A 16,393-nucleotide genomic window follows, 5' to 3' on the forward strand; every position below is an offset into this window, starting at 1 on the left:
ACAAGTATTCATGACTATCATTCTAACAGTAGCACTGTCCCAAGGCTTGAGAAGCACAGAGTGCATATCCTCTATCCTAAATACACAAAAGCAAAGCTTAAGGAGCAGCCTGCCAATACAAGAGGATCACAGTGTCAGCATCCAACACCATGCCAAACAGTTACACCAGGAATGTCAGCCAGAACTAGGCTCCCAACATCAATATTTTATTTGCTGGATAACTCATTTAGCCAGAGCTCTTCTCAGAACAGCTCTCACAGCAAACCAGCGTTTCAGCTCTGAGGTGGTGCCAAAAGCTCAGTGTGCACGGATATCTCAGAAACAATCAGTAAGTCCAGGTGCAAATGAAGAAATACCTAGAAGGGCTTCTGTGAAATCATTTCTGAGAATTGAAACAGTCAGATCAGGCACTATCTGCCTTCAATGTTTTACCTACTTATTATACAAATATGCCTAATTGAATTATTCATCACACTGAACTGTGCATTATAAAATCTTTATGGAAAGCTTGCTATCCCTATGTTATCGTGATTTATTTCACATATTAAAAAAAAGTTGCAAAGCATGCCAACTGAAAAAGCTACTTCCTTGGTATCTCTTGAAAAATAAAATAGCTTTTCACAAAAACACTATGAATTTCAGATGAAAAATTCAATCATAAGCCAAATAATTTTATCCCCATGTTTGCCACTTGTTCAGTCTACTTTGCTACTTAAAACCCAAAATGTTTTACTCCTTCTGCTGCACTGCTCCCTATATCAGAAAACAAGTCTTTGATTGTAGACTTTGAGCTACAATAGTAATACAAATCCACCAACTGCTCCTCTACTTTTCAGAAGAATATTTGTAAAAAAGTCGAGAGGGGCCAGTTCTCTACGAAAAGCAGTAACAATGTGTCATTCACCAGGAATATCATTCTGGGACAGCCCAGGATCTACCATTGCAGTATGAAATCTCTCATCTTCAGCCTTGTCTTTTATAATAGTTTTACAGAAGATTTTATTATACTGAGCTCAAATCAATGAACTGGTATAAACATCAGCCAAGTGATCAGGCACTACAATGTTTATACAACATTACACTGCATGGATTATAAATATATCGAAACATTTGAGATCTGTCGCTGAGGGGGAACTTTTCAGCACTGACAGGAAGAAGCTTACAGGAATTTTTGGGGACGCCCCTCCCCACTGCAAGGCATCCCTCCTGCTCTGTCCTGAGAAGGTGAATCTCCACCTTGCCATAGTGGAACATGTCTATTCTCACCCCCAGAGATCAGCCTTTCCTGGGGGAGCAGTTCAGGAGTGACCCTATACTTGGCTGCTGGCTGAGTTTAACCCAGGACATTTGTTTATCAACACATAAACACCTGCCAGGCACAACACAGGGGTGGTTTAATAAAAAAACTGGCTTGGCATTTTTGAATGCTATTCTTAATAAAGTGTTTGGTATGAAATTATTCTGGAAAAATTCATTGATGCAGGCAAGACAAATGAAAGGCTTGAAAGCAGGAGACCTTGTTTTTAATACTCCTTTCACCTGCCCCTCTATATATACCTTTTAGCCATATCTGCACAAATTGCTATGAATACTTACAAATAACACCTCCTGTTTTTAATTTTGAAAACACTGGTAACTCCTTCCCCCCCACCCACCAGGAATATAATGCTGCAGAACATAAGACAAATAAAATAGAACACTTGATGCCCATGATTAGACATTAGCCTTCTAAAGAAACCTCATGTTTTATTCTATTAACAAACATTTAAATCAAGAATTCTTTTTGTCTTTCATTTGAAAACAAATTACCCCAGAAAGGAGTACTATAGAATTTAAAATAAAGCATTAGCTTCAACCATGTTATGCAACATTAGAAGCAGAATAAAGCCATGAGGGGTATGACACACAGGCTATGAATTAAGGACAATTTGAATTTTAATGAGCTGCTAATACATTATGTTCCTTTTGTTGGATCATGCCTCAAACAGTTTTAAAATTGAGTGCATAACATTAGGAAGGCATACCATTTCCAGTAATTTAATGAAGACTGCAAACAGCAGCTGAGAATGTCTACTCATACAATGTATCATCCTTTCCATTATCTACAGCATTCACTATGCAAACTCTCAGCTAATGCGACTCCATATATTCCTTAGCCTGTGAGAGCTCCCCAAAAACATCATGTATTTTAAACACAAACAAGGACTTCTGTCCTATTACCTAAAGACACAGAAAAATAATAGGCCAGATTTTTAAAATACAATCAGAGTGATGGAGTTTGTCTTCCCAAGTTAGAGGTGATGGAGCCCTGCTTTCCTGGAGATGGCTGAACACCTGCCTGCCCATGGGCAGTGGTGCCTGAATTCCTTGTGTGTGTGGCTTTTGCTTTCCTGATTAAACTGAGTATCTCAACCCTTCACTTCTACCCTTCTGATTATCTCCCCCATCTCACTGTGGGGGTAGTGAGCAAGTGGCTGAACGGGGCTTGGTTGCCAGCTGGGGTCAAACCACGATAGAAATAAAGTGGAAAATACACATGAAGTAGAAAATTACATAGGAAATAGTATTTAAATTATCAAATAATTTTAATGCCCCATCAAAATCAGATGTGAGAAAAAATAATTAAGTTTAGCACCTAGGCTTTTTAAAGCTGTTTTACAAACACAGCTATAAAGACATGACTCTGCTCGGACCTTTGTAAGATGCTCACACTTACTCTTCACAGAATTCCACCTTTTTGCAATCTTACATTATATATTAGGAATATTGAGTACTGCATTCTGGTCTGGGGCCTTCTACATAAGAAGGACATGCACTTGTTGGAGCAAGTCCAGAAGAAAGCCACAAAGATTATCCAAGGGCACATCTCCTATGCAGACAAGCTGAGAGAGCTGGGGCTGTTCAGCCTGGAGAAACCTTACAGCACCTTCCAGGACCTAAAGGGGATATAAATGATATGGAGAGGGACTTTTTACAAAGCTATATAATGACATGACAAGGGAGAATGGCTTTAAGGGTTTAAATGGCTGAAATTTGGCCACTTTAGACTAGATAATAGGAATAAAACCTTTACTGTGAGGGTGATTAAATACTGGAACAGGTTGTGGATGACTCTGGAAGTGTTCACAGCAACCTGGTCCAGGAGAAAGTGTCTCTGCTCACAGCAGCAGGGTTGGAACTAGATGATATTTAAGGTTCCTTCCAACATAAACCATACCATCCCATGGTTCTGTGATTCTATGAGAATAGTTTGGCCCAGTTCATTACAATTACCCAGTTAGTCCACATCTCCTCAAGAACATAGGGCAGTGCTAGAAGAATAATTTATAACTTGAAATCAAGTTAATGGACTGAAAACAAACAAAAGGGGGACAGGTCCTAACATTTATCTATAACAGTGCTAAAGAAGAACAATGACAGCAAAAAATAAATACATGTTGCTGTTCCTTACATCCTGTAGCCAGAATTCAAAGTTTTAAATCCATTACAAAAGCTTTTTAAATGAAAGGCTAAAAAGATACCTTGAGTTTTGTTTTGCTAGTCATTATTTGTGACTCTTTGTGAAGGTACAAGTTGAATCTTTCATAGAAGCTCTGCAGGTTTTACTTGGGAAAATGTTCAGAAAAAAAACTGAGAGATTTTTATTCAATGGATTAAGTATAAGCACTTGAAAACTACCTGATGCTACTTCAAATGCATCTGAAGAGCCTCTGAGTAAACTGTTTTCCTACATTCTCTTTCAGACCAGAGTACAAATAGTCCACAGGAGACATTACAAAAATAACCAGAAGAGACAACAAGTAAGGCAATTATGTCCAAATAAAATTAAGCCATTAAATCTCACAGTTTAATTTCTGCTTCAGCACAAACTTGCAGGCAAAGACAACTATTCATTTTGCACTTTCCACAACATCACAACCACACACACTCTATCCTTCTCCACCTCTGACAGAACTGGAAGCCTCTCTTCTCTCACACCAGTGAAGGAGTAAGGGAACAAATGCACTTCTCCACTGCAAGGGCAGAAGAAATCTACCAGATGACCCAACAAGATGCTTCAATGGAATACATCAGAAGGTGAAATTCTTCTAATAGCAATCTGATCTCCTCAGTGTCCAACTCAGAAATACAAAAGCCACCCACCCACTCTAGCCACAGCCAGGCGTGCAGAGACTCCAGAAACTTGGGACATCACCTGTGCTCTCCTCATGCTGCCTCTCTCAGTTTACTGTTAGGTTTTTGACAAATATTCCAAATATTACACTAGAAAGACCCTGCATCTGTGCAGCCATCTAATTATAGAATAGCAGTTGACATTTTATCAATATTATAAAATTGCATTCATGGATCAATTTATTTAGAAATTACTTCTGACACCCAAGATTGAGTGCTACATGTGTAATGTCGGCAAATCTTGAAAGAAATATATTTACAATGTTAGCAGTGATCTCTACACACCTTTCAAAGGCATGCCAAATCACTTCTGAAAGTGAAAAACAAGGATTTACTATTTGAATAGCTCTTAAATGCCTCTTCATAAGCTAAAAAAAACCCACACCCCAAACAAAGCTACAAGCAAGGAAGAGATCTTGTAGGAAATCAGTTATACACAACCATAATGCTTATGCAGTGAGACACAACGAGGAAAATCTCATTCATTGAGGCAAAACATGAAATAAATTTTAGGTCATTTTCTAGAAAGATGAGGCATAATTATAATCTGCATTGGAAATAAATGTTAAATTTCTAAAAATCTACAGGGCAGACCTCTACCCCTTCTGATGCTGCCAACATGTTATTCTCCACAGAGGAGAAATAGGAGAACAAGACACACATTGAAACTTTTATTTTAAAAATGGATTGTGCAAAACAAGGCCACTGATACTCACCTAATCATAAAAATTAACAGAATCAGACACTACCTGAGCCATGATTTCTCTACTTGTTTCCAGTTTTATTCCCATATTCTACCACCCTTTCAAAGGAACAAGTCACAAGCAATAATTTACAATGGCTCAAAAACATTAACAGCAGTAAAACATGTATGCAATCCTTGTTTTCTAGCCCAGTGCACACAGCCTAGAGCACTCTGATAAAGGACAGAGATGGAGCACAAGTGTCTCCTGTGCACTGAGCAGCTCAGTTGGGAAATCCCAGTGGAGCTCAGATTGGTGCTTGTATGTGCAGTACAATAACACAGTGCCAATGCATTTTTGAAAGCTGAACTAGCAACAGCTTGGGACAGGAAGAGAAGCACGTTTAGTCATCTTACAAATTTAGTACAATCTTTTATCTTGCATACTACAAACAACAGTTATAAATAAAAACTGCAGTTATAAATAAACTGCATCTCAGAACTTAAATTTGACAATGACACATAGGAGTAATCCAAGTCTTGCTGAAAATCAGGTTAGAGCTGAAGTATTGAGGAAATACTACACAGCACAGCCTCTGTAATAAATTCGTTTAATGTTACTGATGCAGTACCAACAATGCACATTTCAGTATTAAAATATATTGAGTCTCCCTGGAAAGTAAGCATCAGTATCCTTTGACTTGAAAACACACATTTATTTTCCTTTGAGGTTACAAAAGTTAATTCCAGATCGATAGAAAACAAAATCAGAAAATCTGAACTCCCCTCATGAAACCTCAGGTTTAATTACTGATATCTGATGAATATCACTACTGTGCTATAAAATGTCAGTATTCCATTGCTTAGCTGTTCATATGCATTAAGTTATAGCTTGCAATAAAGTTAATGTTACAGAGCTGAGGCACAGCTATGCCCAACAAGAAACCTCCTCTCTACTTTAATCACAGGTGAAAACAAGTTTTGAAATAAGGCTCTGAGAGCCACCCTGAAGCTGCTGAGACTGACCTACATTTCCATCAAGGGAAAACGCCCTGTAGCAGGGTGTCAGAGAAAATGTCAAAACACTGCATCAAGAACCACCAGGACTCCAGTCATGTGGTGTTTTTCTGGTAAACACTGACTTGGTCTTTCCTGGATCACAGAATCACAGAATGTGCTGAGTTGGAAGGGACCCACAAAGATCATTGAGTGTAAGCAGCAACCTCATAATATCATTTAAGACAGGTGCTAACGAATCTGTTTTTTACATAAATTTTAAGAACACTCCAAGCTCCTAAACTGAGAACAATCAAGTTTGATAAAGATCTCATTTTCATATAGAAGCAATGCAGCTAAAAAGACTAAAAGCAATTCTTAGAGAGATGGGATCACTAGCTACTGTAAGATGCCAAATCACATTTCACTACTCAGATTTTGCATACAACCATGGTTTTAACTTGCAACTGAACAAAAATAAAGCACTGCAGAAAAGGTTGCAACAAAAACTTCACACTACCCTGAATCTGCTTCTTCCAATCAAATCAGAAAAATTCATTTTAGGAAGAGGCCTTCTTTTCTGTAATTCACATCACAACTTCAATTATTCTTTCTGAGCAGGTGTCCTGGATGCAGGCAAATCCCTCATCCTTATTTAAACATTTCAATGCAGCCTGCTTAGTATCTGCCTTCAATAGTATTACATAATTTACCTGACATCAAGAGTATGAAATTTTCCTTTCTTCTGATCTCAAAGATTTGGATATAAGAAAGGTCGCATTATCTCATGAGTCAAGTAGAAATCTTCTTAAACCCTGGAAACAAAATCCAAAATGGTTCTTAAAACCATTGTGGTTACAAAATTCAAGCAGAACTTCACAAAAATAATAGTAGCTGCAATTGACTATTTTCCTTATCCTGAAAGCAATCACAGAAAAGCATCTCTTGACAGAACCAAAGCAAATTCTGTCCTCAGAGACTGAAATTGAACCTTAAGATCTCTAGACCAATTATTTTCCATACCTGACCTAACAATCTGAATAAATTTCAGGATATGGCAGCTCATCTAAAATGGATGAGCACAAATAAGAAGAATGCAACTAAGAATGAGACTGCCAAGTGTTTGTGCACATGTACATCTGGATGTGTATATATGTATGTACATATATATGTGTGTGTGTGTGTAGTGCATCCACCCCAGAAAAACAGTTTACAGAAAGTAAGCTGATTTTTAAAGTCCTTTTATTCCCCTCTAAGCTTTCTCTAGGGAAAAGGTTTATAGGGAATTTATTTCAGCTAACTCACTAAATCAATGTGAACAAGAACAATTCCAAACATTGATTCTACAAGGGGCCAGTAACAAGCCATAGGCACCACAAAAGCCAGATGAAAAAACATTCCCGCTTGAAAGAACGGCAAAGTCTTTAATGCCTCCCATGCTTTCAGACTGCCATGACATTGCTGAAAGTTACATTGCTGGTGATGAGCTCAGCAGATTTTCTGTACAGATGCCGAGTTAATTAACATCCTGGATTTCCAGTGAGAGTGAAAAGCTCCTGAGTCTTCCACCACTTGTGTTGACAACTTTACCCATTTTTTATTGTCTTTACATTACTATGACCTGAGCTAAATGAATACACAAAGTTCACAAAGTATATCACAACTTATGGAGCTATTTAAGTCCCCAAGGCCTCATGGGGATTTTAATGCTCAGGTTCTCTAAGAAAGCTTTTCTCCCCACCAAATTCCACATAATCCGGTGTGACCGTGGGCTGCTGCCAAAAGCAATAAACCCACCTTTCATCACTACAGTTGTGTTCCCATCCCTTTCTTTCCACCAGATTTGGTAGTCCTATGGCTGCTGTGCATGTTACTTCACTTTGCTGAATCAACAAATTGTACTTTTTTCCACTTTTTGGTGTCCATTTAGACCACACAACTACCAGATTAGTATCAACAGAAGTGATAACTTCTTTCATCTGCAATCCACATTTACACCAAATTATATGTAGTATAAAATTACCCCTTAGCTATTATTCTGAATTAAAATAACTAAGTAGAGAAGACACTTTCACAAGCCACATATAGCAGCAAATACCATGAGTCTTTTAAAAAACCCATTGAAATATCACACTTGAGTTCCAAGAGCATGCTCTTGCATGTGTGCCTTCATTTGTTCTACTATAAATAGTTCTACTCAAGCTATTTTCCTTACATTGAGATTGTGTTGATTTTAAGGATGTGTTATATTTTGATTCAACTACAGTATTCTAAAGTATAGAGCAAGCAAATTTGCTTTGAGAAACTAAAAATCCAAATTCCAATGTACTCTCACGTGCATGTGTCGTACTTAAAATCAACATTACATTTTTAAAGCACAGATATGAAAACCAGAACTGTGGCAACTGAAAAACATTATATTGTATCATCTAATTAACAGTGCCTAAATCTAAATTCTGTTCTTTCTAACCAAAGACATGAGAGAACCAGTCAGAATTACTATTTTACTAGATGTACTCAGAAAGAAGATCAGCAAAATTGCCATAAACAATATACATGTAACTTAGAAGAATGGCATTCAACCTGGAAAATTGTCTACTTTCTCCCAGTTGTGGAAGTAAGCTCAGTGGCAGGAATTCAGCAGGGTACTTCAATCCAGAAAAAAACCTTAAATAACAACAATCTGACATTATTAATGAAGATCTCAGATATATGCACCTTTTTTTTTTTTCCATGAAGTGGCTGAAGTTGCAATTTGTATGAATTTAAACATAGTTGACTCAAAATATGTAAGGTCATTTGGCTAAAAACTCTGATTACATCTTAACATGATTTATAGCACTCAAAATGTCAACACACCTCCCTTCCTGAGTACAGACAAACTGAGAAAACTATAATTAAGAGACCACAGACTCTATGCAGAACTGATTGAGGTATACTAAGATGCCTAACACCCTTAATTTTGGCAATATTATACCAACTGGAAAAAAGGAAAAGGAAGATCTTTGCTAAATTGTATGGAACCTGTAGCCTTGGAGAAAGTATTGCTGAGGGATCAGCAAGGAGGGTGGACACTCCTGCTGGCTGCAGGTCTACTTGGGGAAGCCCATCACCGTTCCAAGAAATACCAACCTGCAAAATATGACACCCTGCTAGCACTGCATCACCAGCTCCAGTGGTGACCAGAGCCACATGAACACAAAATCATTTTGTTGCAGCTATGGCTTCATTGTTTGAAGACTTGATTGCTTGTGCCAGAAAGAACAGAGTGTTTTAAGCAGCCCTTTTCAAGTGAAAAAAATCTCAGAATTTGGTTTAAACTCTCACAACAGAGAACAAATGTCTACTTAAAAGTTTTATATATTCCACAAATTGTTAAGTAATGAGTTCAGGCTGGAAAGCTCAGTCTCAAAGCACAATACTCATTCTTCATTTTGCAAAGCAGTTTCTGAAGTCACCTCCAAAGGCACTGAGAGCCAAACCAAGTCATACAACGTGCAAATTTCATGCTTTCACCCTCCCTACTTTCCAGCCTGAACACCAATCTAAGGCACACAGGCACAGCTGAACATGTACTTTACTCACTAGTATACTTATTTTATTCATTGCCTCCCTCATCTTCAGCAAAATCAAGGCAAGACTCCAGTGTTCCTGATCATCCATCTTTTACTCTTTGCTGTCATGTCAAGCCCACAGCTGCATATTTTCCTGGCAACTGTGAATCAACTCCCACTTTGATGATTGATTCACAGGCTAGAATAAGACATGCTTGCAAGAATAATTCTATTAACAACTTAAAACCAATCTGGTATGCACAGCTGCTTCTTCCCCTGCAACAGCTTTTCTCCAGAGGTTGTAGCCTTGTCCATTATATTAGTTTGTTACACTAATGTGTCCCAGCCCAGATTCAGGGAAGTATCCAGGCTAAAAAAATTTATTCTGGTTTAGCTTTTTCTGTTGAGCAAATCACATTCAGCTGGGATAAAGAGAAGTAGAGCAATGCTCCCAGTTAAAGACACAAAGTGACCAGCAATTCTGGCACGTCAATGATTTTCTAGGTTCCATGTGCATTGGTAATTTTGTGCCGAATAATAAAAATAAGAAAAACCTTGTAAATACAACTGAGGCACACTAGGCAGAACAGAGATGCCAGCTTCTGTAGATGTCTTGTATTGAGGAGTTCCCTTAGCTGGAGAAGTGTCTAGAAGTTATTAAAGAAGATCCCCTTTCTGTTCTTCTAGTAAGAAAACAAAATTTCTTGGCCAAAACAGAAACATGATTCCCAGAGTGTATCACCTGCAGAGATTAACCTATGAGCACTCCAGGACCAACACACTTGTCTTTGCACAGGTGATAGGGGCTTGGCAGAACTAGAAATTAATTGAAAGATAAAGCAGTCTACTTCCAAAACTGCTCTCCAGTGATGCGTCATGCCATTCCCATTAAATAAATGTGGCAAATTGGTCCTGGTGCTCTTAATTCCACCAGCTTTGTGATGATTAACTGTTAGGCAAAACCTCTGCAGGCTTCTGTACTTCAGAAAAACTGACATGCTGGAGAATTAGAGGACTTGAAATAATCACTTCTTCCCGCCACACCACATTAAAGGAAGCAACTCACAAAACTTGTGAAGAAAATAATTACATGGTTGAACAGCTAAGCGTGCCCTTGAACATATTCTGCTTTTTCAAAACCTTGATTGAAAGTGCTACTGGCAGCTGTGCTCTAGGCACATAAACGTGGTGAGGAATGATTAAAAATTGCCCAGTCTCCTTCTCCACAAACTATTTCCATATTACCAGGGACATAGATAGAACAAGTTATAACAGAAGCATTCCACTAACGCAGCACAGAGTGTTTCTGATTTTGGAGTATTTTGACTAATCAGAGAAATAGTTTCAGACACACAACACCAGAGTATATTTATAGTGTTCATGACTTTGAAAGTGGTTACAGTGCTCTGGAAGAGTAATACTGATCCACACAGAGAGATTAAGATACCCTTGCATTATAAACACAGTATTGTTCTCAAATTTGCCAGAGAAATGTTAACATACTCCATGACTTCTTAATTAGCATGACCTTATAAAGTACACGTTGAAAAGATGACAAGCTGAAGGGATTTTTGGAAAGCCTTTTTTCCTCTCAAAAACTACTAAAAATGTAAACACACATAAATGTTAAATTTTTGGTAGGAATCTACTAGAACAGAAAAATACAACTCTGTCCTGAGACTATACCTAAAATTTTATACCAAGATTCCACTTTCACACACAGAGTATAGTGAGAGTATTGTATCCAGACAAAATGGAAAAGAGAAGCAAATGCAGCATTACAAAACTTATAGTACATGCCTCACTGTGAAATACAATAACTGTGGAGCATAGCCAAATGCGAAAGACAAAAATTCCTATTTAGCTAAACTGGATTTTGAAATTGCAATTTCAATCGCAGGCAAACTTGAGTGATGCCTAGGTAATAATTTTTTAATAGTTTATAACAATTTCTTTTTCCATTTTTGTCTAATTCAAAGTATAGACCTCACAAAGGTTACAATTAAGTCAATATTTAAGATCCTCAAATGTATGTTTTTATATTTCAAAAATCGATTAAAAACCTACATTGTTTCAATCTTGTGAAATCATATTTTGAAAAATATGCCTCCATTAACTAAAAACAGCAGCAAGCCATCAAGAACATCAGCACTACCAGGAACTTGTAGAATCACTTTCATCACAACAGATGAAGGCACCTACAAACCAGCTCTTTATCAGACATTAAAAATAAAAAGCAGCAAGAGCTTCATCTCACTCTGCGATACTATCTTCTGAGATAGGAGATAAAAACAAATTCATCCAGGAGCTAGGCCTTGTGTATACAGCAGCAAAGCAGAGCTTCTAAAGAAATGGAGTTTCTGTAGCATATGATTCTTGCAAGAGAATGTAGATAATCAGGAAAATTTTGTTTCATAAGTTTTATTCAACCTGAATGTCCTTTTCATAAAGAAGAAGGGTTGAGGTGGGAGGAGTCATCAGCTATCCTGTCAGAGTAGTCCCAGGAGAGTAAAGCAATCTTGTTTTTTGTTAAAACAAGGCGACAATTTTCTTTTTAATTACTTACGACTCAAATAGCTATGAAAGGATCAATATTCTAGAGGCAAGATCAAAAACAAACCAGATGGATATTAGAAAACATTATAATGCAATCTAAATGAGGCTTTGCACATTTCATTAGGTAAGAAAATTTTTGAAGTATTTCTCTCATCACCCAATCTCTTTTATTTTACATAATGCAGAATTTTAGTCTGCCTCATTACAAGCAGGGCATGAGATTTTTAAACAAGTGATTTTTTCCTGAAATGCCAATGCTTAACTTACCTTCAATGAAATTAATTTCTATTCCCTGAACAGACCTCATACTTGTAATCAGATTCAAAGTTAAATAACACTAAAGAAAACTGGTTTCTGCTGTTCCATCTTATTTTACAAATAAGTGTCTTATATACAGGAAATTCTCTAACTGTTTGCTTGAACAGTAATATCTTAGAAACCTGTACTGTTGTTTTGGATTTGTCCATAACATTCTTTGCACGTTGTTCATTTAAAGAGAGTACATTTTCAATAGAACATAAAGTACTTACCCTTCTAACCTGACATCAGGTAAAGATCTGTTGAGTGCAATCATTTCACTTGCCATTAAATTAAATTGATTTATTTTAAACATTTCTTTCATTTTCTCTTGCTCCTCTTTTGGAATGACCACAGGCTTTCCCATCTCTCCAGGTCCTTCATGTGGTTTTTGTATGGGTTCTGGAACTTAGAAAAAATAAAATGTTACTAACTTATAAACTTGTTTTTGTTTGTTTATACATTAATTTACATTGTAAGAGTGCTTATATTTAGAACAGTTCTAAGCCCACCAGGTTTTGAAAGTGAAAACCAATCTTCACGTTTGGGAGTTTAACGGAAATAGTTAAGTGCTTTTCTTACACACCACAATTCATGTAAAAAACCAATAAGAATTTATTTCTATCCACCATTACATCATAATTGACTTTACAGAGTTCCTGTAATGGAAAATTATTGAATTATTTAGGGTTTTAAACCAAAAATGCAAAAAAAATTCAGAACAGTTTTTATAAAGTTACACTTCTCTTTATAAGTACCACTCACTTTTCTCCTGAACAGAAATGCTCTAATACTGTATTTGAGGTGCATTACTGCTTTACAAATTCAGCAAAAGTTTTAATTTAAAAAAAATAGCAATTTAAGGTCTAAACAGAGGAACAGAAAGTATATTAAAATAAAGACACTAAATCCCCAAGAAACAAGCCTAGCTTCAAATTATCTTTAATTTGCATCTAGGATAGCACAGTGTAATTAAACCTTAGGCAGAATAAACAGCCATGTAAAGAACAAAAAGAATTTTTTTAAAAAAAGGTCTAAGCCTTCCATCTTTGCTGAAAAACTAAGACTTAAATATATATTACTAATAAATGAGGCTATTTGCTAGTCTCCATTTAGTGCTAGCTGGTAACAAGCACAACATGCTCCTTGAGAAACTTTCATTTTCAAGTACCTGAAGCAATTGCATTAGTTGCATTCATACAAGAGTGTTTAGCAGAGAAAATCCTCCCATCACAAGGGTGCTTTCATTTTACCAAACTCTCCTTGATTGCCAGTTGAGCAATAAAACCCTAGAAGTTGCCAGCCAGCCACTCATCCACTGAAAATGGATGGAGCAAGTGTGTTGGAGCAAATCCTGAGCAGAAGTGCCGAGGTGCTCGTTTCAGCCACGGGCTGAGCTGAGCAAGCACTTTGCTTTGCATCTTTGCCTCTTCACAAGGTGTGGCTGCAACCTGCATCAAAACCTGCTGACTTGCACTTGCATAACCTTTTAAACTAGAATTTGTGCCTTCTGGGGGTAATTAACTTAAAATTACGGTATACAATGAAGTAATTATTTGGGCTTAATTTTATGCATGCAGCTTGGTATTATTATGTGAACTATCCCAACAATTTTTTTTAAGTGTACAGCAATGAGTACATAGGTTTACTTCGACAGAAAATGATTAAACAATGGGTGTCCACATACCTAAAACAGTTTTTAAAACCCTGTCAGAATATAGTTGTATGCAGTATGTATTTCAGAGTTCTGAAGAGTGAATGTCTTATCCTACCAAATTACCTATTTAGAAGAAAATAATTTCCTGTCTCATTTACTCTTCCTGTTCTTTCTTAACTTTCACTAAGCCAGTTAAACTGAATAATCAGCCAAAAGCTCATCTCTCATATTTCATATATCTATTCCTGTTAAGATGAGTTTAGCACATCAGTGACTTGGATACTGGTGTATAAATTCCACAAATTCATCAGTTGAATTTTTAAATGTCATTAACAAATACATACTGTTTGATTATACATTTTACCTCAGTACCCCACTCTCCTTGCAGAAAAATCAGAAACAGGTAACTAGATCCAGATATTTTGTGCAACTCACTAAATGCAGACAGTCAAGCTGGGCACAGGCAGGGCAATGACTTTTCAGGAAAAGTTAACAATCTCCTCAAGTTTCTTAAACCACCTCAAGTTTCTGAGAACTTGGGTTTTTTTATGGTTATCTGTTTTCCCACAAAAGCGTGTAGTTCTCACATAAACACAAACCAACAACGTTCCCCCAAAATGACTAACAAGTGCATTGTTAAGAATTCAAACCACAGCGTTCTTTTGTCAGTTAAATTTAAAAAAATTTCCTTTGAAGGACTACACGTACTGATGGCATTGTTCAAACAAACAGAAATTTAATTTATTGTTAAACTAAACAGAAGTAAATGAATGACTGAATCACCACCTGATTAAATAAGAAATCTAGTAATGCATTTCCAGATACTTCTTATTTGTATCGGTAAACCATTAGTTTCAAAGAAGGCTTGATCTCTTCCAGATCTTCATTAAAAAAATCAGGAACTCTTTATGTCTGTAGACTACAAATTATTTTACCAGGCAATATGCCTGATGAAAACCAGATACTTCAACATCTAAGACCATCTAAAGCAGGAAAAAGGAGTGGATTCTTCTGGTGAGATGTCTTTAATGCAAACTGACCAATGCAAAGTCCAGTCACCTTTGGAGTCATCACCATAATGACAAGAAAGCTGCTTGGACAGGTAAAAGCTCAGAGCAGTTCTGCCTCTCACACACCCATCAACCTTAATAGAACAAGACTGTTTTAAGACAAATGACTCAGATTTTCAATAATTAAATCTTGAAATTGTGCACTTTTCTTCTTAGGATTTTTTCATGCAGGTGAGATTCCGTCTTTATCAGAGTTCAAAATTCAAAGTGCAAGGTCTTGATTGACAACTGACAAAAATGGCTGGTCTTAGTTTTACTTTGTCATTGCTCCAGGAAAAGTGTAAATAACAGAGAAGCTATTACATGACTCTTGCAATTCACCAATCCTAATTCTGGAAGATTCCCCAGCGCTTTTAATCATTACAGAAGGGGAATGCACCTTGATGAAGGAAAGAAAAAAGAAGGAAGAGGATATATCTGAAGGTTTATTTAGAAACCACATCAAGTGCCAAATTAGACCTTTAAAAAGCCTATAACTGGGGGCAAAGAATTACTCATCTCATCTTCATTTAAGTCAAGACCTCAGAGATGACATACAGGGTACTTACAGAAACACAACAGATACACACACAAAAAATCCCCAAAACTTTATTACTTTATTAGTAAATCCACAGTACTACCCAGGCATATTTTGTTTACAATAATGGTCCCTAATTGAACCCTCTTCTTAAGTCTGGAACTTATTTACAATTATTAGGTAAACTCTATTCCAGGCTGTGAAATCTAAATTGTAATGCCAATCCCCAATGAAAACAATAATGCTCAAGTAACTATCCTATGAATTTTAGATTTGGAAAAAAATACTACATAACATGGATGATGCTTACTAAGATTAAGTGATTTTCTTTCCAATTCATAGCAACATTTAAACAATTAAATAATTAATTGCTCTTTGTGAATTTTACTGAGTAATCATCAGGAATTACAAAAAGGGAACTACCACCCAGAAGATGTGGCAATAGGAAGAACACAGTGGCATTTTGGATAAGGGGTGTGCACCATCCACGTCAGAGTAGGTGAGGCAACCTCAGAGCTGAGCACTGGGACAGAGCTGCTTCCCAGTTTTCTCCCAGCCCCTCTAGGGTGGTCATGGCAGGGAGAAGAAAGAGCAGCAGTATCAGCCAGCACAAGCACAGGCTCCCCCACAGCTGATGTAAAATTCAGTAAAATTCATTTCTATGTTGAGTAAGTTCATTAAATGCCATGGAATTCTTCCATGAATTGCAAAGAGAAGCCATATACCAGAGTGACATGGACAAGAAACTATTAAATTCAGAACATTAGCATAATTTATGCTGATTCAAGAAAACTAATTCAATTATGGAAATTAAAAGCAGAGAAAAAGTGAAGTGAAAAAGCAGATTTTGATAAAAGCTTCACAGACAAAACAGCCTCAATGTTATCTGAG

General features: G+C 36.8%; 1 protein-coding gene across 1 annotated transcript in view; it reads right to left on the reverse strand.

The window, feature by feature from the left end:
• The window catches only part of GALNT1 (polypeptide N-acetylgalactosaminyltransferase 1), an 83,630-nt gene that overhangs the window by 24,031 nt on the left and 43,206 nt on the right, over positions 1-16,393 (reverse strand). Inside the window, exon 4 of the mRNA XM_079300269.1 lies at positions 12,492-12,666. Within this exon, the coding sequence (XP_079156395.1) occupies positions 12,492-12,666 (175 nt within the window). The remainder of the gene's footprint in view (positions 1-12,491; positions 12,667-16,393) is intronic.

The sequence above is a fragment of the Erithacus rubecula genome, assembly GCF_903797595.1.
Source record: "Erithacus rubecula genome assembly, chromosome: 3".
Taxonomy (NCBI): Eukaryota; Metazoa; Chordata; class Aves; order Passeriformes; family Muscicapidae; genus Erithacus; species Erithacus rubecula.